The sequence below is a fragment of the Alligator sinensis genome, unplaced genomic scaffold (assembly GCF_000455745.1).
Source record: "Alligator sinensis unplaced genomic scaffold, ASM45574v1 scaffold1647_1, whole genome shotgun sequence".
Taxonomy (NCBI): Eukaryota; Metazoa; Chordata; order Crocodylia; family Alligatoridae; genus Alligator; species Alligator sinensis.
This window is the reverse complement of record NW_005843257.1, coordinates 156,473-183,776: the sequence shown is the minus strand read 5'-3', so window position 1 is coordinate 183,776 and position 27,304 is coordinate 156,473. Positions and strand designations below refer to the sequence as shown.

The window sequence follows — 27,304 nt, the reverse complement described above, 5'->3', positions numbered from 1 at the left end:
ATCTCCACCCCAGAGTGCTGAGGGAATTAGCAGAGGTCAATGCGGGACCCCTGGCACAGCTTTACGAGCACTCGTGGTACTCTGGTAAGGAATGGAGATGAAGAGGGAGTACTGGAAACAACTGAAGCCCTAGGACTATTTATTGCTAATACTATATTTTAGAAGAGAGAATAGCACCTCCTTACATATAATAGTGGTTAGAGGAGAAACTAAGTAACTTATATCCTAGTCAGCAAAGAGAAAGGAAAAGGTTTATAAGCAGCAAGTTCACACTGGCGAAAACAGTACTGACTTATCATAGACCTCTGATTGTAGTTATAGTGATAGAGTAAGAAAGAACTATTACAAAAAAGAGAAGAATAGAAGAATTAAAGTGAATTCACAAGGAGAGAATTTCAGAATTAGGAAGGAAAGGACAGACAACAGAGAAATCGGGCTTCACAAATTAAAGGGCTCAAGAATTAATGAAATACTATGAAAAAGATAATGCTGAAGAAGTGAATTGAAAGACAAAGAACGGGAAGTGGAAAGAGACATTGTATGGAATGTAAAAAGTGCAAAGCATAATAAAATAAAAACAGAGAATGGCTGAATACTAGATATACTAGTTGAAGAAGAATTTGTAAGAGAAACATGAAGAGTGGTAAAATTCAAAACACTGGATACCAGTAATGGTATAATATGTTAAAGACAAAGGAAGGAAGAAAAGCTATATACACAACAGCAGCAAGATTAATGTGGCAAATATAGTATTGGAAAGGGATAAAGATGGGACCAGCCTAACTAAAGGAAAGAACATAAAGTATCAATGGAAAGGTTATTTTGAAGAACTGGTGAATGCTGAAAATGAAAGAGAAACCATGAATTTAATGGGAAAAATGGAAAGACCAGAACCAGAAAAAATTACTATAGCTGCAGCAAAACTTAAATCTTCTAAAGCATATTGTTTATCTATATTGAGATGATTAAAGCAATGAGAGGAAGGGGCTGAGTGACTCTAGAGCAGGTGCCTGCAAAGTCTGGCCTGTGGTAGGATTGGGCTCACAGTGGACTACATTTTCCAGCTGCCCCTGCCAGCATTGCTGTGGCTGGTTTCCATGAAGACCCCAGCAGCAGCAGTGACACGACAATGCAGGGCCAGGGTTTCCATGGAGACCGGCGCTGGCAGGGCACATGGGTGGGTGGGGAGCTGCTCTGGGGTTGGGATCCTGAGGTGGTGACAGCATGGTCCAGAGCTGGGGCAAAGCTGCAATCCACTGCTCGTATGCCCTGGGCAGGGGCATGAAGATAGAGGATGGTGGATCTTCCCTGGCTCTGGACCATGCTGTTACTACTACAAGATCCCAGCTTCAGCTATGGAGCAGTTCCCCACCCAACCATGTCCCAGACAGTGCTGCTGGGGCCAGTCTCCATGGAAACCCTGGCCCCGCACTGTCACGGCACCACTGCTGCTGGGGTCTCCATGGAAACTGGATACAGTAACACAGGCAGGGGTTGCTGGGAAATGGAATCTGGCTGCCATTAGGATCCATCATTTTGCCCACCCTTGCTCTAGAGACTGCTAATGGAAGTTTGGTAGAGAGAAACAATCTCATATATAAGCAAAAGGGTGATATGTTAAAGTATAAATGATATAGGAAAATAAAGCTTGTATAAGAAATGTCTTTGAAAGGTCATGTGTAAGTAATTGAGAGAGAGAATAAAGAAACACAAAATGAAGTTTGGATTTGTGCATGGTGAAGACCCAGAATTACAATATTTGTGATGTGAGAGATGTACAAAACATTTCTACAGGAGGAATAAGAGACAGCATCATGCATTTTTTAATTAGAAGAAAGTTTTCAGTAGAATTCCCCATGTACTAGTGCAGGGGAAAGCAATTCTTTCAGCTGGAGAGCTGCTTAATGAATTTTAGTGAGGCATCGAGGGCCTCAAGGGTAGCCCAGCCCCTTGATAGGTGCCTTGCCCCCTGGTCGCCATCCCACCCCCTAACCCCTGACCTTTGCCACTACAAGTCTTTCCCCTTGTCAAGGAAGTACTCCTTTTAGGGGTGAGGGTTTGCTTGTATATTGTGTGGGGAGGGGTGCGGGGGTGTTGGGGGAGTATATGGTTGGAGGTGTGTGTGGGGTGTGGTTATGGTGCAGGGGTGATGTGTGGGAATGTAGCAGTTGTGTGTCTGTGGGATGTGAGTGGGGTGTGTGTGGGTGTGGTTGAGGTGCGGGGTGTGTGGGACTGTTTGATGTATGTTCCCTGTTCGATCAGGGAACGGGGTGTGTGAGGGGGTGTGGGTGCACATGTGAGAAGGTGTAGGTGTGTGCGTGTGTGTGGTGTGTGGGTATATGTGTGGGTTTGGGATATGTGTAGGGGGTGTGTGTGTGGTTGAGGCCTGGGGTGTGTTTGTGGGCATGGTGGAGTGTGCTGTATGTGTGTGTGTGTGTGTGTGTGTGTGTGTGTGTGGGGTGTAGGTATGGTGGTGGTCAGGGTGTGGGAGTATATGTGTGGGATGTATATGGTGGGTGTGTGGTTGGGGTGTATGGGACAGTATTTGGGGTGTGTGGGTATGGAGAGGGGTGGAGTGTGTGAGGGGGTGTGGGTGCATGTGTATGGTGTGGGTGGGTTGGGTGTGCACATACGGGAGGCTTCCCCCCTGCCTGCTCTTTGTGATGTGGCTCAGCCCAGCCCCTCTGCAGGTGGAGGGAGAGGAAGTGGATCAGTGCTGCCTGCCTGGCTTGTAGCATGTTGTGAAGGGCAGGAAAGCAGCTGCCACCAGCTGGCAGCAATAGAAGCCCCTGCAAGAGGGGAGGGAGGGCAAGGAGCTGAGCCTGGCATCACCAGCTCTCTTAGTCTCTGTCCCACACCTGCCCGGTGGGGCTGCAGCCGAGCCTGTGCTGGCTCCTGCTGCTCTTTCTCCTTTCTCATGTGCCTGCCTGCTGGAGCTGCATCAAGTGCTCACTGGCTCCTGCTGCTGCTCCCCACTTCCTGTCTGTGCCTGCCTGCCCATCAGGGCTCAGTGAATGGCCAAACTCCTTCACATCCCGTCCCATTCCCCACCTCCCTTCACATCCACACATGCTTCCCCACCTGGCATGAGAAGGACCAGAGTGAGCTGCAGGCAGAGCCCACTCCACTCCCTCAATGCTGCAGCTTCCCCTTCCTACCTGCTGCCCGGAGCACTGAGGCAGGGATAGGAGGAGGTGTCGCTGGAGAATGGTGGAACACAGAAGTTCCCTGGGCAGTGGCGGCAGCAGCCCTGCTCAGATGCTTTACCTGCTGGCTGAGGAGGCTGGGAGCACAGCATAATCTGCCCCGGGCAGGACTCAATCCCAGGCAGAGCATGGTGGGGCAGCCACGGGTGGGGCTGGATACAATTAATTCGTGGGTGCCTGCCTGCAGGTTGGATCCAATCAGCTGCAGGCTGGATCCAATCAGTCTGGATCCGGCCTGCGGTCCATATTTTGCCCATCCCTTTACTAGTGTATTGGAAGAAGCATCAGAGAAGACCATGATTCTGAAAGCAATACTTGGAGAGATAGAGCAGTAGGCAGAGTTGAATGAGAAATGACAGAAGAATTTGACAGCAAGACTGGCCTACACCAAGATTCAGCATTATGTCCATTCTTTTTTATTTGGTGGTCTGGGACCCATTCCCTGCAGTGAGTACACAAGGGTCCCAGAAATGGAGCAGTTCCTGAGTGCAGGGAGCAGCATTCACAGTGGCACGGCCCTGGGTATGCACAAGGTGGCCCAGGCTTGCAACTCCCCCTAAGAAGGATTGAGCCACTAGGATGCGTGAACAAGTTATGCCACTCCCCTGAGGCCTGGACTGAGTCCTCCCTTGGCGAAACATTAGCCAGGCCAGGGAACTTATGAACATGGCCCCACACAGCTCCTTGGGACACTTTGGTCAGTGGGGCAATGGGTCTCCCACCGGGAAGTGGCACTTGGGTAAGATAGACTCAATAAAGAGGCAGGAGGAAGAACTTCCCTAGAGGAGGGGAACCACTAGAGAACTCTTGCGTCTCATATTTTGGAGTGTTTATTGATTGTTTGATACATTCTGTGCATTTTTGGAGTGTTTATTAACTATTAACTGTACACCTTGTATTGTAGAATGCCATTTATTGTTGTATTTACTTGTTCATATCATTTGGGACCATTATGTTTACCTGTTTGTATTTGGGTATAGTTATATGTATTTATAACCTGTAAATACTCACTTTAGTTCACTACCTTTTTATATATACCTATATTAAATTTGTATTTGGTTAAGACATCGCTTTCTATTCCTCCTCTATTGAGACTGTAAGTATAAAAAGAAGTGAAAGTTTAATGGACATTAATTTGATGTTTTATTAGCATGATCTGGAGAGAGAGTTAAAAAACTATATGTTGAAATGATGCATTCATAAAATTCTCTCTCATTTCTACAGCCAGTCTCTGGTGTAATGGAGCCTGGCAGCTCAGTATTCAAACAGGTGAAAAGAGCAGAAACCAAATGAATAGTTCAGATTCCTGCATAGAATAATTACTTGGCTTTCCTACTGCTAAACCTGACAACCCATTCTCCTAGGTAAGTGATTCTTTAATTAGTTTCATTACTTCCTAATAAGACTTTGACTTTACAGACATGGTCCTTTGGAGTATGAAAGTAAATCTGCCAAGCATTCCATTTGCCTTAGCACGTAGCAAGCTGCCCTTTAAGTCAGTAAGGTTTGTGGTAAAGTACATGAGTGGTCACACCAGGTATTCACAGTGTACCTCTTAATTGGAATTAATCAGAAATTGTAGTCTTTCATTTTTTCAGCAAATGATAGTGTCCCATCAAAATATTTGATTCTTCTAAAGAATCTCTAACTTTGAACAAATAATAGGCTAAACAGGACTTCTTTGTTTGTCAAAGGTCATGTAAAGTCCCAGGAGTTGTTCCCAACGCTTTTCTTGGACCTGACAGGCTACAAAGATCATGTCAATTGCCCCATGGAATAGTCTGAAACCACTGAGATTCTGGCAAGATTTCCTCAACAAGAGGTAGAAGATGGTTCAGGAAAAAGCAGGCAAGGATTTTCCCTGTTGTGAAAAGAAGGGCAATACCCTTGATAGTTCCCACATACAGACTTATCTCCTTTCTTGAAGATAGTGATGATGGTAGTCATGATTCCTTGGGTCCCCAGGGATCTCCTTGTTGTTTAAAATTTGAAGAATAAATTAATAGAGTGTCAGTATAAGTTCCTCATCACCAGCCTTGAAGATTTTAGCAGGTATGTCACCTGGTCGAGTAACCTGTTGTTCTTGGTTTCCTTGATGATTCATGCCAGACTTCGAGGATAGGAGGGTTAACAAGGGATCCCCATACAGGTTGTTGGGGGACAGACTTGATAGTGGCATCCCTCAGTTGACTTGACTCATGGTTCAGGAGCACCTCTAAGTGCTCTTGAAGACCTCACTATGGCCTTTGACTCCATCAATAGCATGGCCCTATTGAAAGTACTGGCCAGATTTGGATATTCTGAAAAGTACATCAAGGTCCTAAGGCTTTTCCATGACCAGATGACTTTGACCATTCTTTGCAGCTGACTGGAGACAGATCCATTTGTCATCTGAACTGGAACCAAGCAAGGATGCATCATTGCCCCATTCTGTTATCAAGTTTTCATAGATTTCATAGACAATAGGGCTAGAAGGGATCTCATGAGATCACCGGGTCCAGCCCCCTGCCCAAGGGGCAGGAAGTCAGCTGAGGTTAGATCATCAGCAAGATAAGCATCCAAGCATTTCTTAAAGGTATTCAGAGTAGGTTCTTGCACCACTTCTGGGGGGAGTCTATTCCAGACTCTGGAGACTCAGATGGTAAAGAAGTTTTTTCCTTATTTCCAGTCTAAAACAGTCTTCCAGCAGTTTGTAACCTTGTCTTCCCTTAGGGTGCCCTGGTAAACAGATGTTTTCCCAGTTCCTGATGCACGCCCTCTTATATACTTATAGGCTGCCACCAAGTCAAACCTGAGCCTTCACTTCTCCAGTCTGAAGAGTCCCATGCCTCTCAGCCTCTCCTCACAAGACCTGTTCTCTTGACATCTAATCATGCTCTCCTCTGGACTCTCTCAAGTTTCTCCACATCCTTTCTAAAGTGTGGACCCCAGAATTGGTTAAAGTAATCCAGCTGTGGCCTCACCAAGGCTGAGTAAAGCAGGGGAATGACTTCTTGGGTCTTGCTTGAGATACATTGGTAGATGCAAGCAAGAGTTTTATTTGCTTTGCTGGCTGCGGCATTTCATTGGTGGCTTACTTTCATCTTGTGGTCAATCATGATACCCAAGTCTCTTTTGGTCATGGTGCTAGTGAGTGTAGCACTGCCGAGCCTATAAATATGATGTGGGGTTTTTCTCCTGAGGTGGAGCGCCTTGCATTTCTCCATGTTGAATGTCATCAGGTTTTGATCCACCCACCTTGCGAGCCTGTCCAGGTCAGCCTGAATTGCCAGACTATCCTCTAGCGTGACCACACTTCCCCATAATTTGGTGTCAGCTGCGAACTTAGCCGGTTTGCTTCTGACACCCTAATCCAGATCATTTATGAATATATTAAAAAGTACTGGTCCAAGTACTGAACCCTGGGGGACGCCACTGGTCACCGTGCACCATGTTGACTTGGTTCCATAGACTATCACTCTCTGGGTCCTACCACAGAGCCAGTTCCCCAGCCATCAGACCATAAGGTTGTTGAGGCTGCAGTTCCCCAATTTTAACATGAGGACATCAGGGGACACTAAGTCAAAAGCTTTTTTGAAATCTAAATATATGACATCAACTTCTTCTCCTTTGTCCAGGTGATGCATCACCTGATCATAGAAGGAAATGAGGTTCATCAGGCAAGACCTACCCACAACAAAGCCATGCTGGCTATCTCTCAGAACACTGTCTTCCATTAGCTTGTTGTTGATGTGTTTTTTGATGATTTTTTTCCAGGATCTTTCCAGGGATTGAGGTCAAACTGACTGGCCTGTAGTTCCCTGGATCTTCCTTTCTTGAACCTTTCTTTCTTTCCTGAAGATAGGAACCACATTGGCCCTGTTCCAATCTTCAGGAACCTCTCCTGAGTGCCACAAGTTCTCAAATATCCTTGCCATTGGTCATGCTATGATGTCAGCCAACTCTTTTAGCACTCTTGGATGTATTCCATCCAGGCCAGCTGACTTAAGGATGTCCAGTTGTTCCCTCACAAGTTCTTCACCAATTATAGGTGTGTGATTGCCTTTACCCTGGTAGTCCTGCATCCTATCAGGTAGGGTGAGATCCCCTTGGGCTGGTGGGAAACCAACACAAAGTAATTGTTGGGGAAATTAGCTTTTTCCTGGGTGTCGGTTGTCAGTTGCCCCATTTGGCTCAACAAACCGATGTTGCCCTTGTTTTTTTTCCAACTTCCCATGTATTTGAAGAAGAACTTTTTATTGTCCTTGATTCCTGTAGCCAGTTTCAGTTTGGTTTCAGCCTTGGCTTTTCTGGTCTGCTCCCTATGTGTGCAGGTCAGTGCTGCATAATCCTCCTTAGTAGTAGTTCCTGACTTCCATCCCTTATAAGCTCCTCTTTTCAGATTCAGAAGGTCCATGAGTTCCCTACTGAGTCAAAGGGGTCTCCCAGTCCTTTTGCTACCTTTCCTATGGGCCAGAATAGACTTCCATTATGCTTTTAGGATCATGTCTTTAAAAAGCAACCACTCATCGTGGATTCAACTCCCTGTCAGACCATGGTCTCTCAGGGCCTCAAGAACCAACCCCCTGAGCTTGTGAAAATCAACTTTCCTAAAGTTGAGGATTTCTGCATTGCTGACTGATATGCCAGCTTCAGGATGGAGAGAGAAAGTGATGAACTTGTGATCACTGTCACTAAGCTTCCCTTTGATCCTCAGGTCTCTGACTAGTTCATCCCCTTTGGCCAGTACTAGATCCAGCAGTGCCTTACCTCTTGATGGCCCATAGACTTCTTACATCAAATAAAGCTCATCAATGCAAGTGAGGAAGCTTCATGTGTAATAAGATTTGGCTGAATGCTCTTCCAATGAGATGTCAGGGTGGCTGAAGTTGCCCATGATGACCATGCACTGAGAGTGTGCAGCCTCTGCCAGCTCCCTAGCAAATTTGTGGTCAAGCTCTTCCTCCTGGTTAGGTCTGTAATAGACTCCTACAGTTGTATCTCCTTTACCATGTTCTCCTGTATTCTAACCCAGAAGGTCTCAAGTCACCCTCCTTGGTGCCAGTCTCTGCTTATAGGGAAGTGTACTGCTCTTTCACATAGAGAGCTACACCCCTGCCCTTCCCTGCAACATGATCCCTCCTGTACAAGGTACAGCCATTAGTACCTGTGGTCCAGTAATAGGTAGAGTCCCCACCAAGTCTCTGTTATCCTTATGAGATCATATTCATTTTTACTTAGCAGAAGGGCCAGTTTGTCCTGTTTGGCCCCGTGCTCCTGGCATTTGTCTACAAGCAGCTAAGCCTGCCATAGGAAGCCCTGGGCTTCCGTGTCCTCTTAGAAGAGTTCCGTTCTTGGGAGTGAGTTCCCTTGTGTTACCTGACCTGCTGATTCTGTGGTTAACACTTCCAAGGCTTGCACTAGTGATTGTCCATCTGTACCCTGGCCATCTTAGTTTTTGACTGTCATCCTGGTTCTTGTTAAGGGTTGCCTCCCTTCCAGAATCATCAATGAATACCAAACAGATGAAGGGATTTTCAACCTGGGGCATTTTTGTTCAAAGACCAAAGCATTCAAAATAACCATCCTTGACCTTCAGTACAATGAAGACTGTGCCATTCTTGTAGACACTGATGAAAGCCTCCAAACGACACTGGATTATTTCACAGAAGCCTACTGAACTTCGGGCCTCTCTCGCAACACTAAGGAGACTAAAGTGCTCTATCAGCCTGCTCCAGGCCAAGAATGTGACCAGCGCTCCCACCCTCAAATTACCATTGAGGGAAAGACCCTGGAGGTAATTGAGCACTTCCCTTACCTCATTAGCTAACTCTCTCAGAGAGCAAATGCTGATGAGGAGATCCAGCTCAGGATCTGTCACACAACCACTTTCATATTGTTTTGGCATGTTTTTATTGATCAAGATCGCTGGAAATACGCTAAGATCCAAGTCAACCAGGCAGTCATTATCCTCACTCTCTTCTACACATATGAAATGTGGGTGACTTACCGTAGGCATCTCAAGAGCCTGGAAAGATCAATGATGTCTGGAAAATCTTCTTCATGAAATGGGAAGATTGCCACACAAACACCAGCATCTTTACTGAAGCCAATGTTACCACGATTGTGTCAGTGATCCTCAAGCACAAGCTTCACTGCACTGGACATTGTGTGTGGATGCCTGACTCTCAACTCCCAAAACAAGTGCTGTACTCCCAGTTTAGGAGCAGCCTGCGATCTTGTGGTAGCCAGAGGATATGGTTCAAAGACACATTGAAGGCATACCTCAAGAGAACAGATCTGTGGTTTAAGGACTGGACTCTTAAGTCACCTTAAACCCCATCAGTGAGCCATGGTACAGATCATCTTTGAATCAAGGGCTTTCTGATGTTATTTGTCCAAAAATGAACAGGGATTGTAACCAGATTCAAGAGAGGATAGCTATAATATCATATTTGTTTCATGAACAGCATCACTTTAACTCACTGTGCTTCCTACTCTCAGATGTCTAGATCTGGATTATTTTTTTTCAAAAGATGCATACAGAATCATGCAAGTATGAGTTTTTCCTCCTCAACATTTAAACTCTAAGGAAAATGAATATTTAAACTGGAAACTGAAGGAGATTTGAGGAAATTTTGTTAAAATTATCACCTCATTTTCATCAGGAAATGTTTGATATTTGTCACTGAACAAACCACATTCTAGAAAAATTAATTTAGCTGTAACAATGGGTCACATGCATACCAGTACATTCCAATTTGTGCATCAGGGCATAGCAAAAGAGATTAATGCCCATTATTTAGGTTTAGAGACATTCTAGTTGCAGACAGAGACTGATTTAGGCAACCCTAGAGAGCTGGAATATTTTGCATTCCACTCCTTTTGAAAAGAGAGAGACAGGTCCTAAGATAAGATACAAATGCATTATTGTTTATTCTGGTGACAGATCTCTGTAATGAGAGTGCATACAGTGATGACTGTTCAAATGAAGGAGAGAGGGTGAGGTAGAATGAATACTGAGATCCAGACAACAACATTTATAGGCAGCATTCTTGGTCTAACTGAAGACCACTTCCTTTGCAAGGTGTCTGCAAAAGAAAGAATCTGTAGTATCTGTGATTAACCATAAAGGAATATTATAAGACCGATGTGCCACAGTAAAGGCAAAATGAGTGATGGCTGATGTCATAAGTGTCAGGGACTGATCAGGCACACCACAATGATTAGGCAGCCATACCCAGTCTATTAACTGAAGCTATTCTTACTCAGTGAGAGTGGTGAAGGAATGGGAGGTACAGAGAAAATGGAAGCTACCATTTGAAATTAAATTATTTTAAGTAAAAGAATTTTTTTGCTTAAAATCCCTTTATTCAGTATGTGATTGAGAACAGCTGTATTGGCCTTAAAAAGCTGCATCAGTGGAAAAATTCCCAATAAATAACAGTATGTGTATGCATGGAGAGAAAGAGGTGGTTTTGGTGACAGGTTTGCCTGATTCAAAAATCTGAAATATATAGACTGAATTTTTACTTGTAATTGCTGATCGCTGAGAGAGATATTGAAAAGCATTTATAAACATGTTAAGGCAAGAATCGAAATGCCATCAGGAAAAATTCTACAAGGAGCTAAAACTTTCACAATAGTTTTCTTTTTTTTCATAACAAACTTATTCCTTACTGTGGGATGCTAAGTACTTGTAAATATGCTTAAGTGTTGCCAAAAGTCCTTTGGCAATATTTATATTTATTAATTTAGTATTCTAGCAGTGCGGTTGTAGCCATTATGGTTCAGGAAATTTCCAAGAAGCAAGATTTTGAGATGTGGTACTCTCTTTCATTGGACAGACTTTATAGTTGGGAGAGATATTAGACATGGTCCTAAGCACAAAAATGCCCTTCTTTGGGTCCAGGAAGGACACAGATATAGCTTAAGCTAAATGCCAGTTAAAGCAATTATTTTTGTTTAACCTCATTATACTAATGAAAATGATCACTTAAAATGGGCAGCTAGCCTATGGACCAAAGAAAAGTTATCAGTAATGGTTACAAACCAAGTAAAGTTGCTGTAGTTAAGCTATAGAAATAGCTACAGACAAGATCATTTGAAATGGGAGAGGGCCATTATTACCCACAAAGCAAAAAGACGTTAGTAGAGATACCAGGTTGGGAAAAAATCCTTGAAATCTTTACGCAATTCCACCATACCCTTGAATAATATCATACCTTGAACAAAATTTTACTACCCTCTGCCTGACTTTTAGACAACCTCCCAACCTTGCCAAGCTTATCAGGGGCAAATTTTCTACTAACCAAAACCCACTCAGAACAAAATCAAGCCTAAACAATGAATGCAATGCCTTCCAATAAATCTCCACCATCACCATGACTGACATACCTCACAATAAACCATCAGAATCCGTAGATCCTACACATATCTATCAAAAATCATTATATAACTCATTTAAACCACTGACTGCATCTATGGAGAACATGTGTGTGAAGCTAAGTAAGCACTATGCTCCAGAATGAACTCCCTCAGAAAAGTGATAAAAGGATAGAAAAAAAAAGTCACTAGTGGATTTACACTAGTCACAGAGCAACCACTCCATATCTTACCATACATTACTTGTCCTCAAAGAAACATAAACAATTACATAAAAAACTTCAGCAGATAAGTGTGGGAACAAAAATTTGTAACTTTACTGGATAACAAAAACCATGGACCTAACAAAGACTTTTTTTAACTTACTAGTTCCTGCTGCTAACCTTGTTTTGTTCTACAGGTGATAATGATCCTCTTTCTTGAGGAAGTGCATGTTGTGCCCAAAAACTTGTCCAAGATCTTCATTAAGTCAGTTAATTCAGGAAATGTAGTTATACTTATGATCAGTCTTGTCTCTAGTACACGATATGAATGTTATTATTAATACGTGCCTAGCTCAAGAGCTTTGAAAGGAGACTAAACAGCTGATTATGGAAAATTTGCCAAACAACACTTTAACCACCTTCATTTTTGTAAGAAGAAATTATCACAAAAGGCTAAGCAATAAAGCAATAAAAATATTTTAGTTTTTTCTTTTCTTTCTTTCTCTCCTCTTAAGTGCTTGTTAGACATTCTCTCTCTATGCCAGATAGAACACATATATGTACTTAGAGACTCAGTTATGTGAAAACTTATTTCTAGCAAATGCTACATGAAAAAGATTGACCAACTTCAGCAGGTTATCTGGGAAACTATATACACAGGAAGATACATTTGTGGATCTGGGGCCAAATGTTGCACCTAAATCCAAAGTTGATTTATGTTTTCCTAATGTGTGTGTGTTTGTATGTGTGTACACGCATGCATGCCCATGTAAACATGTATTGTACAGTGATCTATGAATAACAACTATCAGCACCTGCATTATTTTATCCTGTCAACATGTATACACAGTTTGACATTAAATCTGCCAGTATTTAGCCTCTTCTATAAAAACATATCCTAAAAATGAGGTTGCGACCCTAGCACAAGTAGGTATATTCATACTAACTTTGATGTAACTAGCACAGGTAGCACAGTTAGTAACAGCAATGAAGACAGGATGGCACAGGCTAGCAACATGCACATGGATCCAGGGTCCACAGCTTGTATAGCCCCTGCTGAAGATTTTGCCACTCGATACTTTACTCAGAGGTACTTTACTCATGCTAGTTAGATTAAAGCTAGCTTGGGTACGCTCTTCATATTAGTCATATTCATTTTGCTTTGTAAAAAAGACCTGACATAACAGCTTTTCAGTACTACAGTAGGTAGGTCTTTGCCCTATCTTGGGACCGTGGGCGACTGGTGCTACCTTAGTCAGAAGGGCATGTGCCCCCACAGTGACCAGTCAGTGACCGGAGGGGTGGTCCCCCTGTGGACGATCTCGCTGACCAGGTCGAGGAGGTCCCCCTGCAGCTGATCACGAGGCAGCGGATCACTGCAGCTGCTTCTGGAAGCACCATGGTGGTCCCACTCCTTGGCCAGCACTTGCAGGGGGATCACCTGCACTCCCGCCTGCCCATCACCTAAGCGGCAAGTATGGCCAGTCAGGGGGTGCCTTGGTGCGCTCAGGGGGTGCATGTGCACCCCTGTGCACCCCCTATGCATTGCCGCTGCTTGGGACTGATGTCGTATTGCCACTGCTTGGGACCACAGTAAAGGCTGCTTAGTGCTAACTTTTTAATTGTTACCACTATATTTACATGTTTTTTACAGGTATTGTCATGAATCTGAACTCCCAAAGCAGTTCTGCATTTCAACAGATTGCACAAATTTATAATTATCCATTTTGGTGAGCACGTGCTACTATTTTCCAAACAATCCAGCTGATTTTGGAGAAGGGGAAGGGATTGCTCTATTTTAGAAGCTTTATCATTCCGGTGCAATGTCTCTTTTTCATTACATCTATATATATAAAGGGCTTAGTCTATCTGTCTGTGTGTGTGTCTGTCTGTCTGTCTGTAGTGGTTTTGGCCAACTCTGCATGTGCCGCCAAGAGGCTGCCCAGGCTTGGACTGCACAGGCCCAAGTTGGACCCGCTATGGGGGAAGTTTATGGCGGTGGCAAATACACCCCAGCCACCTGAGCAGCAGGGCTTCCCCAGCCCTCCCTGCCTGAGGGTGAAGGGGGGGTCATGGTGGTGGCGCCCCTCTGCTGCCCATCCCTGACACCCCCCAGAACAGCTGGCAGGGAGGGGGAGGCAGCGGGCAGGGATGGAGGGAGTGAGGGAGGGAAGTGGGGTGGGGGGAGGCGAAGGAGGTGGAGTGACCAGGAGGGGCTGTGGCAGGGAGGGGGGGGAAAGAGGGGGGGGGGGGGGGGAGGGAGGGAGGGGAGCGGGCAGGGGAGGGGAAGGGAGAGGAAGTGGGGGGAAGCCCCGCTGTGAGATGGAGGCGGGAGGGGGAAGGGAGTCCCTGTACTGGAGGCTGGAGGAGAAGGCGGTGGTGGCAGAGGGAGTCTTTACATGGCTGGCCCTGAAGGGTGAGCTGGTGGGGGGGAAGGGGAGGCCATGTAAATACTCCCTGAAATCCGTCATTCTTGATGGATGATTAGCTAGTTTTTATATATTTACTGCTACTGGAAAGATAGAGATCGGTTTCTGAAACTGTTCTGCTGTTTAGAATTGTAATCATCTAAAAAGCAGGAGTTTGTCTGGTATGGAAAGTTAGGTCAGGAGAGGTATCATGTTTGTAGTTGCATCTGCAGCTTACCTTTCCTCCCACAAATTCTGACAGGTACTTATGCTGACTGAATGCTGTAGGCCTGATCCAGAAAGGTATGAACTACCTTTTGGCCTTATGGGGAGTGGTGAATTTTCCTAGATTGGCTCAGCAACTTGTAGAATTGTGCTCTATGTCCATGGTAAACCTTGGGTCCAAGAACTATCCTCTATTTTTCAAGTCAAGGTCTGGCAGCGCATTGGGTTAAGGGACACCAGTTACTATAGCAACAGCATGCAAAGGAACAACCGATCTAGCATCATATCTGGTCACCCATTTTCAGCTGAAAAAGCTGGAGGCAGCCTTCCAAGAAGGGCTTGAACTCACACCTCCAAAGTCATAGCAGAACCCTATAAGTGCTGTGCTCTGTGGGCTTAGGTTAGAAGCAAGATAAAAGAGGGGGTTATCTTTAGAAAAAGAAAACATGCACTTTTTCTTACTCTCTAAGTTCTACAACTTAATAAAAAAATTTAAATAACCACTCAGAAGAAGCACAGCAGATTTAGATATCTGCAGCATATGAGAAGGAGTTAAACTAGGGAAGTTTGGAATAGAATTGTTCTCTTCGATCTGCAGGATTTGTATATCATAGTTTTGACATGGACAGATTGAAGAAATGTGACTAATGTGGTTTCTATTCTTCCAGATCAAAGGGACATAGTGATTAAGTTTTGAAAATTATGGCACTGAGGATTTGTTCCAGCAAGATGCCATATTTCCTCAGCTACTACAGACTCTACCAAGACAGCACTTAGTAATCAATACTGATGACAGATGAGTCCCAGTGGCATTTTTTAAAGTTCTATGTGCTTTGTTTTTTCTGAATCTCACAAAAAATCAGCATACACAACACAAACCTTGTGGTTTAACTTTACCTTGTGCCATTATTTTAGTGGCAGATATGACTAACTAGCAAGAGGACAAAACTTGAAGATCTCAATGTACCTTGGTGGCTTGCATAAAATCACCATTGCTTTTTCTTTCTGCAAATCAGCATTGCCTTCAGAGCTGTGAAATTCTGCAATCTTCATCAATTTTGATGGCTTGAGTAAAATGGAAAGCAGCAGCCAATACTGCAAAGATCTTGGGTGGTTTGATAAATAACTTGGGATCACTAATTTTTTGGCTGTGATCAATGACAAATTTGAGGTAAAATATCCCCCAAATGACAAGGGTTAAAAACGCATACTTTTCAAAACAATACATAACAATATCTCTTCTTGCATTGGTGGTTCATGAGGTATCAGATCTCGAAAATCATGTTTCAGGCTAAAAAGGCACATGGTTTCTACTATGTTCTTAATTTCTTTTTCCATGTAAAGATATAATTTTGTTGGGGTTCCTTCAGGACATTTCTGTCTATAAATCTTCCACCAAAGTAATATTGGTGAGCCCATTCAGGAAGAGAAGCATAAGGGTTGGGAAAATATGATATCTACATTTGGCTGTGTTTTGTAGTTTGTGTACATTTCCTCAAAGACTAGAAAACATTATCATATGATATGGTTATATTTTCCAGCAAGCAATGACACTAACTTGGACATGTGGCCTTGCATTATGACTTTGAACATTGTTCAAAAATACCCTGAAACACAGACAACCCAGAATGACAGCCTAATCTTACAGAAAGTGGTTTTACTGAGGTCTTTTAATAAGTACAAGTATATGACGAGACAACTCTCACCTCAAAAATATAATCCTTTCCATCCTTGCCATGTACAGCTTTGACAGCACAGATATCCAAACCACCAAACAGTTCAGAACAGGTGTCAACCCAGAGCTTGTACCTGTTGAGTGAAAAGAACATTTCTGAGTCTCATCCTATCTTTCACCTATTATCAACCAAATATGAACTCAAGGTGGCCAATGCTACACTTATAAATAAATCATTTAACAGTGAAACTGTGGAATAATTCTGTATACAGAAGTCTTATAGCATTCAATAGAAAATGATACCTCACCAGTACTGCTTGGGCTGGTTTCCCTGGCCCTATGCTGTCACAGCCCTGCTGCTCCTGGGATCTCCATGGAAACCAGATGCTGCGATGCAGGCAGAAGCTGCTGGGAAATGGAGTATGCTGTGGGGCCAATCCCTTTGCCCACCCCTGATCTATAGTATTGTAAAGTAGGAGTGATATGGGTTTTAAAAATACCTTAGTAAATCAACAAGGTTTGAGATGCCTATTTAATTATTATAGCTATTGCATTTTACAAGTTTTTTTCCATATGGGATGTAGTATTGATTCAGCATTCTTTAATATTTTAGATAGCATAGTATACTGAACTGGCCATTTTTAGACTCAAATACATTACCTCTTGCATTTTTTTAAAGTTTATATCCTCGGAAAAATAGATTGTTACAATACTCTTTGATCCTGTTGGATAGTTTTCCTCTACAACAAGTAGTAAATATGAGTTAAAGTTCTTAATACAAGAAAGGTTTTTCCATTCGATGCTCCTCACACTGGAAAGCATGGGTAACTGACTAGTGAATTAACATAAGATTTTCTTGCCCCCCAAAAAAGAGTAAAGCAATTGCTGCACAGAGTATGGAAGAACTGAATAGAGGATATAGGGAATCACACAATTCTACTGTGCATGTGTCTGTATTCTGTCTTCAGTTTTTAGTATTCAGCTTTAAGTGAAGACACCATGAGTTGAGGGCAAGATGGCAGTTGTTGTCCTGAGAATTTTTATTTACAAAAACTCTCTACACATAGCCTAGGGACCCTCATGGTACAATCTTGAAATGATGCACCAGCCAAATATCATAGCTCTTCCCAATCCATGGACTGACAACTCTTGTTTTTACATTTAAACTGAAGAGAAACTTATATTTTAAACAATACATTTATCATGTACTTTCCCTGCATTAGTCAAAGATAAAATATTTACATTTAAGTGAAACCTATTCTTTTTACTGTCTATCTCCTCCTCTTTCTTGATCTAGTCTCTGACTCATAATAATGACTGTCACATCACAGTAATTTATGCCACAAAAAACTGATGCAATTAAAACAGGATTTTGATATTGTTGTAGAATTTCAGGAAAAGAGAGTCTGGACTGAGAGAGACAAAGCTCTTATTCATAAATAAATAATTTCAGTAACAATATACTTTCCAAGTAAATCTATTGCACATTCTGTGTACTTTTTTATTTCAAGTATGTTCCAGTGGAAAGGCTTCTCTTTAAGCAAAATATTGTTCACTAATATTTGTACAAATGTTTAAAAATTACAGATGGGAACATTTTGCAATGAATAATTTGCTGTTTTTTCTTTGGGCAAAATATTTTTCTCTAAAAGTAGTGATTTTTGGATGCTGGTCAGTTTCAACATCTGTAGCTATACTGGCTGTTCTGATAGCATCCACTTATTTATAAACAGTTTTTGCCTTGTAGCTGTGCAGAGTTTTCAAGAACGAACTAGTAGGCTGTTCATGAGGTCAGATAGCAGAAAATGTGGTGTATGGGTGAATATAGGAATAGACTGCTTAGTAGCAAGAGAAAGAAAGTTTAACCCAAGTTAAGGAGAAATTGTTGACATGCATGAAAGGAAAATTTAAAACAACAGGTGAAAAAGTCTGCTGGGGATAAGACCTCAGTCTTGGTGCAAAAGTGTCCTGAGAGAATCCCAGGTGATTCCAAGGCAAGTGCACAGATTTAGATTTAGATTTTGACTTGTCTAGGCATGCTCATGTCCTTTTATGTCATTTAATGGATTTTTTCAGAAGAAATTAGTAGGACCTTCATTTAGTAGTAGTAGCACCAGAATCAGAAATGTGGTTTTTAATTAAGTTAAAAAGGAACGTAATTAAACTTCTAATTAACTCCTATATAAAGCTGTACTTACTTGTCTGACATAGCAATTTGTTCCAACATTGCAGAGCCTGTATTTGTCTTCCAGTTTCCAGATATGGAAGTCCGCCTGAGTGAGAAAAAAATGACAGACAATCAGGATTTCTATGTTTTCACTCTTTCATGTTCAAGTTGTTCTTATTCCTACATGAATTCATACAAACAGCTATCTTTTTTTTCAATCCTGCAGCTTGCACTAGAATATCCAATGTGTAAAACATAAATAAAATGCAGTGCATAGATGTTATAAAGTATGGAAATGGCAGTTTTCTTTCCTTCACAGCCTTTTACTTATTCACATCTACAGGTGCTTAGGACAACTGTTACTACTCAGCCGTGATATTATTAATAGATTATAATTAAATTGCTGACACAAGTAAAATGGCCACAAGTATAAAATTGTGGTTGTACAAATATCTCCCTCTCTTGGCTTCCATCGTGATCAGCTTTAAAAGGAGGACTGAAGAGGGGCCAAGACAATAACTAATTTATGGCCTGATGGTTTGTGTATTGAGCTGGGGAGCAGCAGATGTAGGGTTAAACCCATGTAAGTGAAGGAGGACTAGAACCTCATTGTCAAAGTGCCTTAACTACTCAGAAGTTGGGCTAGAATGTGGAAGGATCCTCCTATTCCACCCCTGCTTTTGTCTGGTTATGATTTTTGGACTTATGCTTGCTCACATATTGTGTCCCCACACTGCCTGTGGAGCAGGATTAAAAACTGCATATAAATGCCCAAATGGCAGGTTTATGGCTGGAATTGCCATTCAAGGCACATAAAGTGAACCTAGGTTCTGCCTTTTGGGTTCATCTCTGAGCAAAGTGATTTTTTTCCAACAATAACCTTATTTTTAGACTTTATCTGACATCCTTAATTTTCTAAGTGATACTAACTTAAATATATTCTGAAAGAGTAGTCAAAATTACTCTGTTAATGGATTTCACCACTATTAAGTCTCTCAGAAGTCAAAGACCAACAAAGACCAAAAGTCCAGTTCTGGGCACTGTACTTCAACAGGGACGTGGAAAACTTGAGAGGTTCTAGAGAAGAGCTACCCATATGATCAGGGACTTGCAAGACAAGCCATAAGAGGAGAGCCTGAGGGACTTGGGCCTCTTTAGCCTACAGAAGAGAAGGCTGAGAGGTAAATTGATCGTGGCTTACCACTACATCAGGGGAGTACATCAAGAACAGTGAACAGTTGTTCACTAGAGCTGTGCAAAGCTTCAGATCGCAATTCAGATTCAGAGATGATTTGGACAATTTGGAGGCTGAATCTATGAATCCAAATCAAATTGCTAGAAGCTTTAGGCTTTGCGAATCGATCTGGAGCTTCTGAATTGATTCAGAAAAGATTTGGAAAAGATTCGGCGATTTGGCCATAGGGTATAATGAGGAATCAATGAAATATCTATAACTTTGTTATTTGTTGGCTGATTTGGATGAAACTTGCAAAGATAGTAGCCTCTGCTGAGAGCAAGAAGCCTGCCAAGTTTTAAGGTGATAGGTGCAGGTGTTTCTGGGAAACTGCACCTCAAACTGCTGACAAGTAAAACTCATGACATAGGTGACACTGTGTGTGTGTTAAGACACAGGGGGGTGAAAACTGCAGGCCTGCTAGGGCCTGCTGTAGCCACAAACCCTGCCAGCTGTCAAGGAGATATAGAGTGACATCTTATAGTTGGTCTATCTAAACTGGTCTATGTGCACTGAACATCTGTTCTGTTACAGGTTTAAACCATTTTCTAATCACTTTAAACCGGTTTATGTGTAATGTATGTTCCTAGCCATGAAGATGTTGAGCCTAGGAGCACCTGACTGTGGTTCAAACTCGGCAGGAGTTTATTCAGGAACATTAATATCGCATGTAGATACTCCCAGAGGTGCTAATTACAGATTAAGTAGGGAAATGATTCCTAGCAGATTGAATATAATACATTTGTGTCTAGAATGCATCTATAGCTCATATCCATCTTTGTGGAGTGTGAAAAGAAGTTATCATAAACTTAAAAAATTAAATCTGAGATTAATACAATGCTTCCTACTAGTTCACTTTTAAAATGTCCCCATAAGTTTGATGAAAAAGCATTGGCACTTCAAAGCAGAAATTTGAAGGCTTTTCTAGCTAGTGGCTATAAAATGTCTAGGTGGATATGGATAATTTATAAATATATGGATAAATTACTAGGTGCTGTACATGCAATGATGATCTGACGTTTTGATATTATAGTACAGACTGTGACTTTACACTGATGTGAGACTACAAATTTGTTTTGTTGTTTTGGTCAGGATAAAGAAAGTTATAGACTCAATATATGGTGCTTTGGAAAAAGAGACAGATGATTTAATATCAGTTGGTATTTTTATATTTGCGTGGTTTTTCATAGAAGGGTTTCATTAAATCTCTTTAACTATACTTCCTGCAAGTCAGATGTAATGAATCCTGCAGTGATACTAGTGCAGTTAAGTATGCATTGCAAAACCTTTTGAGGAGCTGTGGTATTTGGAATGATATAACATTGCATTTTGCTACCATCTTTCCTAACAGATGATAAACACCCTTGTTCTGTGAGTCATGGATTTAGTTATACCACAATTTACCACAGAATTACAATACTGACCATCTTAATAGCTCTTTTAAAATACAAAAACAAATGTTCAGCTGGCATTTTTGTGGTGGCTCTAAGTACTATGTTTTTGTCTCTCAGCAAAAAATAGGAACCATCTGGAGAACAATATGCTACTAACACAACTTTTATGAATGCGCACAACAGGTGGCATGCTATTTCCCTGTGGTCATCTAAGTGGCCATTTTTCAGTTGTCCAATTGACATTTTTGGCAGTTACATGAAGGTATTCCTGGACAGGTAACCTTGCATGCATGGATGACTACATAAGCATATACCTGACCATTAGTCCTGGAAACATCTTCTACTTTTTAGACTCAGTAGCTTGTCTGCGCCTTGCCCAAAGGGTAGATAAACCTACATTTTTCTGACTTCCCAGAAACAGTGCACTAATCACAGCACCATAGGTCTGCAATTGTATCAACTACTTTCCCATGCCCCAGTTGAGACTGAACTACTGTCCCTTGCATTTAATAATACTTAGAAGGAAATTGATGGAGGGCAGTATGGTCCAGACTATAATCTAGGGACCCTTCTCTTGCAGGCCAACAACCCCCACACACTCTAGCTTGCCTACTTCCTTCTGGCTGCCCAGAAGGTCAGGTTCAACTGGAGCACTTGAGCACACAATGGTGCTCAACCTTTTTAGACTCCAGGCCCTCTTCCACAACTTTTCTGAATCTGACAATTCTCCATTTCAAAAACTAATTTATTGCAGTGCTGACCTCCACACATGGGGGCTGTGCTAGGGGAAGGGATGAGCATTTACCTTGCTACACAGGGGCTGGGCCAGAACAAACAAATATTTACCTTTTTACACAGGGATCAGGCAAGGGCTTATACCCTGCATCAGCCTTAAAAGATCTCACAGCTCTGCAGGGTGCAGCAGTACCCCAGCTGAGTATAACTGTCCTAAGCCAGGCGTGATGAACTCCTAGCCCAAGAAGCAGATCTGAGCCATGGGGCAATGTTTTCTGGCCCATGAGGCTCCCCAAGGACTTAGAATTTGGTGGCAGGGGAGTAATGACAGCCAACTGCTGCTCCCCTGCTGTCAAATTTCTGGACCCAGGGGGACACCTGTGGACTGGATAGCAGGATCCTGGTTGCTAAATTGAGTTGGGTGCTGCAGGGTGGCAGTGAGCCAAGTGGGACAATGTGGGGCAGCAGGGAGCAGAGTAGCAAGGGGCAGCATGGAGCAATGTGGGGCACCAGGGAGCCAAGCAGGTCAGCAAAGAGCAGGATGGGGAGGCACAGGGCAGCAGAGAGCAGAGCAGAGTGGCAGGGAGCCAAGCAGGGCAGGAGAAAGCTGAGGCGGGTGGCACAGGGCAGCAGAAAGCTGAGTAGAGTGGCAAAGAGCACAGGAGAGAGGTGTGGGGCTGCAGAGAGCCCAACAGGCTGCATATGACCTGATCCTGGGAAGCAGAACACAGTGCGTGTGTCTATACATGCATTAACACACTTTAGTTAATGCTCATTAAATCTAGTGCCTTCATTGTGAGGTAAAAAATGTGCATTATCCTGTCTTAATGTGCATTAACTAAAGAGGACAGTGTTTAGGTAATGTTTAATGTGCATTAGCTTATTTTAATGTGCAGTAACTAAATAGCACATTAAAATAGGCTAATGTGCATTAAAGCACACATGCAGACCCACCCAGTCTGGCCTGTGGACCCACCCCATGCCACTTATCCAGCCTGTGTGGCCAAAAGATTGAACACTACTGCTCTAGACAATGCCTGACTTGTGGTGTGGTGATTAAAATGCTGTGTTTGGAAGTTAAAACAATGTAGGTTCAAACCACCTCTGGGTAAGGAAATAGCATCTTAATTAGTGCCCTAAACCACAAAGTCATTAAGTCAAAAAGATGGACAGTCCCTCCTCAGTCTACCAGCCTCTAGCCCTTGGCTTTGGGCTGCCTGAATTGTTAGGTTGCAACCACCCATGTTAGCCATGTACACAGCTAGTATGTATCCTACTGGACATGTTCAGTCTATGTGCATAGTGGGTATGCCCACATACACTTCCATACTCCCAGGAAGCAGAATGGGTACCAGCTTGTAAGTCCCAAAAATGACACTCAGATGACTAAAAATCTACCATTTAGATGGCCATGTTTCATGTCTCAGAGTTTGGAGAGAATTCTAGTCTGTGTTCACAGTAAACAAATGTAGGGCCCAGCACTGTGAGAGGCCAAGCTCTGAGTGCCTACTAATTTTGTTACTGATGAGGCAGAACATACCAAAGCAGGAGTGGTCCATCACCCCATATGATTAGGTCATCAGCCAGAGAATAAACCTCCTTAGGACACATGTCATAACTATTCTGCCGTCCTGCCTCACTGTTAGAACTATACTTTTAAAGGGCCATAAGCTGTAAGATGCAGCTAAGCAGGCCTGATGGGTGTGATCACTTAATCATATGGATACACGGCTGTTTTCAGTTAAATCCCCAAATTAACCTACCATAAAACTTGCAACATCTGTATAACATGTATTAATTTCTATGACACATCTCTAACACTTGTGTATCTTAATGTTTCTCATTTGTTTGAAGTCCAATAAAAGAATTAGAATGTAATTATACATACGCAGATTTATTTGCCCAATTTTGTGTTCATATACAATAATTTTCTCATGCTGACAATATGGGAGCCCCAAGCCACATACTATACATTTCTTATGTTTCATTGTTTATTACACCAACAACTCAGTTATAAGCATGAAGACCAAAATGAGGCTCCAGTCATGTACTGGCATGTAGGCAGATCTTCACAGATCTTCACTGATATCAAAGGAGCTCTTCATCCTCATGTGTACATTTTGTTGCAGGACTAGGGCTGTATTCTAAATGCACATGATGTAACTCTAGTTTTTGTACCATTGACTAAGAGGTACATAGTTCTCTGTGGATGAAAGTTACAAAGTGCCATCCCAAAATCTGTAGCACGTAAAGAAAACTGGCTCTTGTGTTGTTAAAGAGATTTAAAAAACAAACAAACCACGATTTAAACATCCCCTATAAAACAAATGGATCCCACTTCCAATTGCTTATTTCTTGACATTTAAAATACTCTGAGAAACTGCTGAGGGCAACTTGTTCCATAAGAGCTGCAGGAAACTATTCTGGCATGCCTAAGAGAGGCATTATTTCTCCACCATAACTCCTGCCCCTTCCCCCCTCCCCTAGCTCCAAACTTAGCAAGAATCTAGCTGTTCTAACACAAAGCATTAATTTGGCATCTTTTAAATCTTTGAAAAATAAAAATCCATCTTACTATGTTCACAAGCTCACCTTAATTCCCTTTTTTTTATAACCTCTGTAAGTTTTCATTTAGAAAGATCATGTTCATTTATTTTTCTTTTCTTGAAGCTTTCTTATTGTTACTCCTCTAATAAATATAATTCACCATAATGCATTATTAATGTGACTATGAAGCAGTTATGATCAGATTTTTAGAAACACTTTTTAAATTAATGGAAATATGCATCAAATTATAAGTATAAAAGCATAAAAAATTTCCTTCCAAAATTTAAGATAATACTCTATCTTTTTAAAGACAGATTTCAATCAAGTGACCCATTCGAAAGTCTTAACTCTGGCTCCTTTGTAAATGTCGAAATTGGAAAATGAAGGAAGAAGAAAAAATTTGGCTCACATGTATGCTTTGTAGTTACTGCCTATCTTTTGGATCCTGATGTCATACTTGGAGTCTATGAAGGGTTCAGTGGTAGCATAGGTCTGGGTAAGTGCTACCACACTGGCTATGTCCTGAAAATCGTAGTGGTTGTCTACCTTGACCTGTTGTCATATCGCAAATAAACAGCACATGAAAGAGAAAAAAAATGCAACAACAGTTAGAGATGTGTTGTAAAATGACACTTGTGAGAAATATGCTTTTTAATATTAAGTTTACAGAATTTAGCATAGACATTTTAACTATGTAGAAAGAGCCATCTTTCACAAAACCAGAATAAGGCAATAAATATTCCTACAGGAAGGTGTGTAATTTATAAGCAGAATCATAACCATTTCTTCTGTAGGACTCAATTTTAAAATGCTGATGGCTTTGTGTCCAGTTCTACTAAGAGTATATTATGTCAAGTTTTAGAAAGAGAGTGATGATATGGCACATCTGTAGCTTATGAATTCTGGTTGGTAAGACAATCAGTTTTCTTCCCCTTCTTTGCAAGAAGCTGAAGCTTGAATGAATGGAATTTCTCTGGGTATAGAACAAATATTAGGTGTTAGTGCTGGGTCATAAACACTACAGAGCTTGAAAGATTATGGAGGTCCTTAGTGGAAAAATTGATAGAGGGCAAGAGGGGATGCCTTGATGGTGGGACCAGCCTCGGTCAAAGGAAACTGGTCACGGGAATGAAAGAGCAGGTGTTGAGATACTGAACAGAAACCTCACCTAGAGGACTAGATTCCAGTCCTGAGGAATACTTCATAGATGAGGAATGTGAGATAGCATTTAACATATATGTATTTCAGTGTGTCTGGATCTATACATTTCTCGCGTTGTATCACATGAAATGTGCTTTCATTACCATGCGTTTCTGAAGTAGAAAATTGTAAATCAGAATGACCACAATGTTTAAGCTCTAGGAAAAGGGTTTGTCAAGCTACTGGGGAAATTTGGAGAGACAGGATTAGTCACAGAACTGAAGCACTATGGGCTTGGTGTGTGGCCAGTGGTAGGTAAGGAAAAGAGCTTTGTGGCAATAATTATTTCACTGTAATAATCTGGCTTGTCAGTTTTACAGGTGTATTGAACAGTACTTCTAGTAGGAACAGTTATGACACGTCAAAAGGAAAACTAAGAACTTAATGGCATGATTTGCCCATCAACACTGAAATCTGGCTATTATTTATGCCATTATGATCCAGGACATCATGCTAGTTAAGCTGCCACTAAACTGAACTTAAATACATCTGTGGAGTATTGAGTACCAGTAATGCACAGATAAGGAAGAAATAGATTTATGAAAAAATTGAAACTGAAGGTGTACAAATCCCTCTTTTCTCAAGGATGCACAAACTTTTCACCACTTTTACCTTTACCTTGTTTTAACCAACCATATTATAGGAATCATGAGCTAGTCCTCTGAAAAGCTGTGTCCTAGACCATAGAGCTCAGGACACACACAAGAATTCCTCAAGATAAACCCAGTTTTTCAGGATCTAAACCTGCATTTCTGAAATGTGAAGTGTAGTGCCTTGCTTAATGGGCCAAATGCTACTCCAACTGAAGTCAAAGTGAATTTTGCCATTGATTCACTAGAAACAAGAACACAGTCAAAATGAGCTATTCATGCTTGAGTTCATGGGCTAGGCTGGGCTGGGATTATATGCTTTGATATCAAAGTGGCCCAATTATATCACAGCTTGATATAATATGATACATATAATACATACACACACAAAATATTAAAATAAAAGTACAACAAAACATTTATTAAAAAGCTATCTGTCAGTTTGGAACACTTCATAAACCAAATTCATTGATGATAATAATCGTACTAACTAAAAAATCTAGCGTAAGTTGTTTAGAAAACAAATGGCAGAGGGTGTAAATGGCATTGCACCGATCCTGGCATTTAGCAGCGATGCACAATTATGGTAACATCTTCCTTAGGGGAAGTGCTGTGGTAATACGAACTTTGTACCTGTTACATTGAGTTCAACAATGTATTTGGATCAAAGATTTCCAGGGGGGATGCGTTTCCTTTACTGAACCAGTTCAATCTAATTTCCAATCACAGGTCTGCGCTGTTGTTTAAATTGAGTTTTATAATAAAATTTAATTTTTAAACATTTACTTCCTCTCATGCCATTCCAATGTAATGATTTTAGTTCAATAAAAAATAAACTGAAAGGCAGATTTCCCATTTCCTCCACATCCTTTATAAACTCTTCTTATAAATAAGTATAATGCTCTAGTGCCCATGTCTTGAAAGAGCTCACAGTGTAAACACTTAAATGGGTTTTGAATGCACATATATGAGGGCAGAGCTTAGTCATTAAAATGGAAAAAATCATTAATAAATGGAAAACATTAAATGTTGTAGTAAAAATCCCATTAAAGAACCAGTGTTTGTGGGAATGGAGGAAAAATAGAGTGACTAAGATACAATACGGAGTTTAATGCAGGAAGAAGAGGTCATAAACTCTCCCCAGATCAATGGGGTGAAAATATTCACCACGGTAAATTTGGGTCATTTTGATTTTTCTAAAATGTAGGCATTTAAAGACATCTTTAAACAAGAAGTGGATTGCTTAGATGAGGGCTGTCATCTAATAGGTGGGGATTACATATGCAGTAAGGGCGGCCCCTAAGGAACCCCCGCACTGTGTGGGCTGCACTGGCAGCTTGCAGCCTGGTGTCAATA

At 41.7% G+C, this 27,304-nt stretch overlaps 1 protein-coding gene across 1 annotated transcript in view; it reads right to left on the bottom strand.

Annotated features, from left to right (window-relative positions):
- The window catches only part of SYN2 (synapsin II), a 208,543-nt gene that overhangs the window by 30,676 nt on the left and 150,563 nt on the right, over positions 1-27,304 (bottom strand). The window contains exons 4-6 of the mRNA XM_006038134.2: positions 24,568-24,710; positions 18,280-18,354; positions 16,113-16,215 (exon numbers count right to left, since the gene is read on the bottom strand). Of these exons, the coding sequence (XP_006038196.1) occupies positions 16,113-16,215; positions 18,280-18,354; positions 24,568-24,710 (321 nt within the window). The remainder of the gene's footprint in view (positions 1-16,112; positions 16,216-18,279; positions 18,355-24,567; positions 24,711-27,304) is intronic.